Source organism: Tasmannia lanceolata, unplaced genomic scaffold (genome assembly GCF_043159265.1).
Source record: "Tasmannia lanceolata isolate RefF3 unplaced genomic scaffold, GAP_Taslan_0.1 ptg000023l, whole genome shotgun sequence".
NCBI lineage: Eukaryota > Viridiplantae > Streptophyta > Magnoliopsida > Canellales > Winteraceae > Tasmannia > Tasmannia lanceolata.
This window is the reverse complement of record NW_027518700.1, coordinates 4,276,856-4,281,684: the sequence shown is the minus strand read 5'-3', so window position 1 is coordinate 4,281,684 and position 4,829 is coordinate 4,276,856. Positions and strand designations below refer to the sequence as shown.

The 4,829-nt window shown below is 39.0% G+C and overlaps 1 protein-coding gene across 1 annotated transcript; it reads left to right on the top strand.

Annotated features, from left to right (window-relative positions):
• The first annotated feature begins 1,273 nt into the window (after nucleotides 1-1,273).
• LOC143856647 (ethylene-responsive transcription factor ERF084-like) lies at nucleotides 1,274-1,921 on the top strand. Its single transcript, XM_077366910.1, has one exon. The coding sequence runs from the start codon at nucleotides 1,274-1,276 to the stop codon at nucleotides 1,919-1,921; it is 648 nt and encodes a 215-aa protein (XP_077223025.1).
• Nucleotides 1,922-4,829: the final 2,908 nt, after the last annotated feature.

The window sequence follows — 4,829 nt, the reverse complement described above, 5'->3', positions numbered from 1 at the left end:
AATCTTCACACGTCATTGAGAAAATCAGAAAATACAAGGGAGGAGCATTTTTAGTAATTTTCTAAAGACAGGCATGGATTCTGTGAAAACAAGATCCCAGACTTCATTAAAAACTCACCCCCTTTTTCCACTCAAGCAGTCAAACAATCTTGTCTTTGACGACACCATGACGCACATCTAGACACCACGCCTACCGATGGACAGCCGAGATCGATAGACACCGGCGGCAACCAGTCTCTCCTCATACCCTCATCTCTTATCAATAATCACGAGATTTTATAAGGTGTAAGCCCCCTTATTTTTCAAAAAAGTACTGTACGGAGCACACTATATATAGGATGATCCAAACACCGTCCATAGGATGAACCATAACGTAAATTAGTTGTGCTAAAAAAAATCATTTCCATGGGATGATCCCAACCCTCTGATCTGAGATGAACTTCATATTCTGGAAACCTCTATGGATCGGAGGGCTGGGATCATCTTATGGACAGTTTGGATCATCCTACATTGTGGTCCGTACAATATATTTTGAAAAAAAGGGCTGTATACGATCCCCATAATCACATCGAAGTATGGGTGCAACTTGGGTCGGGTTGGGTTGAGGCCAACCCTAACCTGACTCAACCCGAGCCTTAGGTTGAGGATGGTCAACCCTTTCTTCCCGCCTCCAAATCGGGTCGGGTTGATTCGGTTTGGGTTCCGGTTCAGTCGGATTGGGATCAGGTCATCTATGACCAAACAAAATAATACAAGAAAGAAAACCATAATCCTGAGAAAATCATGATAAAATTAGAAGACAGACGTTAGATTCGGGTTGGATCGGATTGCCAAGGCCTCAACCCTAACCCAACCTAAATTTAAATCGGGTTTGCTTTTCCCAACCGAACCCGAGAAAATGCCAACCCAACCCTAGCCAAAATCGGGTTGAACCCGACGGGTTCGGGTTTAGCTCGACCCAAGTTGCAGCCCTCCTGATCGAAGTCTCTGTAAACAAGGGCAGATAAACATGAAGGATAGGAATGTCATTTTGATAAATAACATGGTTTTCTTCCAAATCACGGAAAAACTATAATATAATCTATATCGAAAAGACCGATACGGTCGTATCGGAAAAGACAATGATATCTCTCGACATCCCCATCTCATTTATTTCCTAAGTTTTGTGTTATTAAATACATAACTCTCCCTCCCAGTGCATTTAGGAATCCAAAACCCCACGCCAAAAAGACGCAAAAACCCTTTTCCCTTCCCCTTCTTTCCTCTCATTTTAATGGAAACTCTCCCTTTCTTCATCACCCAAAACCCTCTTACCGAAACAGCCGGTCATTTCTGGTCACCAGACGACGAACTCTACCTTTCAGATAACCCGGTAACCGGTACGGACGAGGGAGAGCCGGTACTTGAAGGAATAGCTGCGGTTGTAGGGAGAAACGTTCTGTTCGGGGATAATAAGAGACAAAACCCTAATTTGGTTTCACAGCATTCTGCTGACGTGGCAGAGAAGCAGGGGGGTGGCAGTATCAATATTGAGGGGCAGAAGAATTATCGAGGGGTAAGGAAAAGGCCATGGGGGAGATGGTCGGCTGAGATAAGAGATCGTATCGGACGGTGTAGACATTGGCTTGGGACTTTTGATACGGCTGAAGAAGCGGCTCGAGCTTATGACTCGGCGGCTCGGCGGCTTAGAGGCTCAAAGGCTCGAACTAACTTTTCTATTCCGATTTCCTCCTATATTCCACTACCTGTGTCTTGGTCTTCTTCCGCTTGTCCTAATCGTATGGCTGAGAAGAAGAAGCCGGTTAAGCCGATCTGCTCCGAAGTCACATCAGCTGAGCAGCTCTTTACGAATATTGCGGGTGAAGAACGTAGAGACGTTAAGGTTGAGCTGGATTTGAATCTTGGTGTTACTTTTAAATGACTATTTTACCCTCTTTTTTTTTTGTTTTTACTCGGTGGTGAAAAAGGGTGAGACGTATTTTGTAGTGAATTGGGTGTCCATGCATGCATGCATGCATGGTGTTATTTTCAGGCATTTTGATCGTGTTAGGTGGAAAATCATATGAAGTAGTTATTATAAGTTTATAACTTAGCTTTGTAATAACAGGTTTTTGTTTTGTCACAGTATTTTAGTCGTATGTTTTCTTCTGTTCTACTCCTTGGATTGTGTTCTTGGGAAATCTCCCACCAATGACGAGAGAGAGAGAGAGAGAGAGTACGCAGCTCTTGGGCGATATCTTCAAATCCAAAACAAATGATTCCTGTGTGGTTATGTCTGACTTAAGCAAAAGTAGAACTATTGTCTTTTCTGGGACTAAAATTTACAGTAGAACAGAACAAGTCAAGTAAATTGAATGCCACTTTTTTCCAGCATTTTCACCCCTTTTGTTTGTCTTTTCTTCAACAAAGGCAAAGACAAACAAATGTTAATGTCATTTCTGAAATGGAAGAGGTATTAATAATTAAAATGTAAGCAAAAAAAATCTTATAACTATATATCAGCTCCATATTAACCAATCTTAATTCTGTTCTACTGTAAATTATACTCTCTCTCTCTCTCTTTCTCTCTCTGCCAGATGATAATGGACAAATAAACAAATTCTATTAGGATAACTAGGCCTTGGAGCCAAGGTTTTAAACTTCGACCGAAGGCGAAATCGTGGAGAATGAAACCGAAATCGTGGTAACTCGAAAGTCGAAACGTTACAAAATTTCATTGGAAATTTCGTTTTTCCCAAAATTTCGGTTTCAAGAAAATCCAAAAAAAATAAATTAGAATTTTGATGTCATTTAATATTCTCCCGAAATTTTAGTAGAAGATAAAATACGACTTTTGTGGTTTCGTCAGATTTCGTCCGAAATTTTTGTTTCAGTGAGGACCGAAACGCATTCCGAGACTGAAATTTTAAAACCTTGCTTGGGGCACACTAACATCAATTTCCTAAGCCAAGTATAGGATTTAAATTGAAAAGTATCCTGGATTTGTTATGCATGGAAGGGCCACCTTAATCATAATTCAAAAGGAACCTTAAGCAGTTCTGATAACATGTGAAAAAACCAACCAATTACTCCGAAAGCTTAATTTGTTAGAGTTGGTGTTATTTAATCATTTATACTTCAATAGAGCCAGCACGTAATTAAAGTTGATGTTCAGTGGAACTTGAGCAGGACTATATAATTAAGGAGTAAAACAACCCCTATATTAATTTGGGAAATGATAAAAGCACAACCCTGTTTTTATAATTGCACAAACTGATTTTGTCTTTAGTTATTTAAAGAGCTGTCAAAGGATAATACAGGTCCCAAAAAGCCAATAAAACATGGTCATGCTGATATCATTTCCCATTATTTTTCGTACTTAATTCACATGATATCTGATACGATTTCATTTGTTTGGGGTGGAGAAAAGAAACCAGTGGGTAATGGCTAAGACTCCAAAAGAAACAATAGCAGGTTGGAAGATTCGAAGCACATCACAATTCACAAACCAAAACAAACTTTGTCATTCTGATTACTCTTCCTTTCTAAATATTTCTATACATGGGAAGATTCAATCACACCTTCCCAAACTTATCAAGTACTGTTACTTGTTCACAACTGTCCTAATCTAATGACATAAGCTCTCTCCCTCTCCCTCTCTCTCTCTCTCTCTCTCTCTCTCTCTCTCTCAGAGTAATAATATCAAAAGGACGATGACATTTACAGGCCATTTTCAGTATTTCCACCCTTATTGTTTGTCTTTTTTTGTAAAAATGACTTTATTTTGCCCTTTTCTTTCGACGTAGAATAGGGGTAAAACAAATTTTACGCACAAATTTAAGTGGAAAAATTTGTTTTACACCCATTTGAAGTGGGAATAAATGGAGAAAAGACAAACAGAAGGGTCGAAAGTCGAAACAGTGGGAGAGAGGGGAGTGGAAATACCATTTTCAAAGTTTCAAAAAACCCATAAGCAATTAATAAAGGCCAAAACCAAGTTGCATGTAAATAGATTGGTGTCAATTCGATGTTTATTTTTTCATCGATCTTTTCAGGATCTTAAGGCCATAATAATTTCTACACACGACGATAGTCATGACGTAAAGAGAATAAAGGCGAGGTGACGGGCTTTTTGCACGGAGAATCCTCTATGAAAATCCCCATATATTTTTAGATAATTAAAGAGCTAAGCAAAAAACAAAGGAATTGATATTCGCACTCCTTTGTTTCAATTATAGGACTTCACATTATTCTTTGCACGGTCCTAATTACCATTTAATCCGAAGATGCTCTGGACATCTAATCCGGAAAGCTACAAAAATAAGTAGTGCCGTTATAAAAATGAAAGAATGCCTGTCATTTCCAAATGAAAAATTAAGGGAATGATATAGCAACCTATCAAATTTTTTTTGATATTTACACTAACTTGGGCGTGGGGATACCCTATGTCATAAAAAAAAAGTTTAGTACATGCAGTTCACAAAAAGCTCTCAAAAGCCATTTAAGAAAGAAAGGACAAACTGGGTTTTTGCACTTATTAAAACATGGTTGTGCTGATATCATTTCCAAAAATAGAGAAAACCCTGAACCTGACAATTTTCACACCATTTTCCTTCTCTCTCTAACGCAAGTAAACCCTGTGGCTAGAGCAGTAGAGCTCGTCAGTCACGTGCAGGTCACACGAGTTTTAGTAGCTCGATAAATGTAAACAGATCACCATGTTTGATAATTGCTCTAGCTCACCTTGTACTTTTTTTAAAAATTGGCTTCTGAGAGCTTCATGGGAATTGTAATAACCTCAGACAGCTAGCTAAATAATTAAAAGCCAAGGAGAGGCAGTGCGAGTCTCA

Excerpts from the sequence above, each read along its gene's own strand:
- LOC143856647 (XM_077366910.1), top strand. The coding sequence starts at position 1,274 with ATGGAAACTCTCCCTTTCTTCATCACCCAAAACCCTCTTACCGAAACA.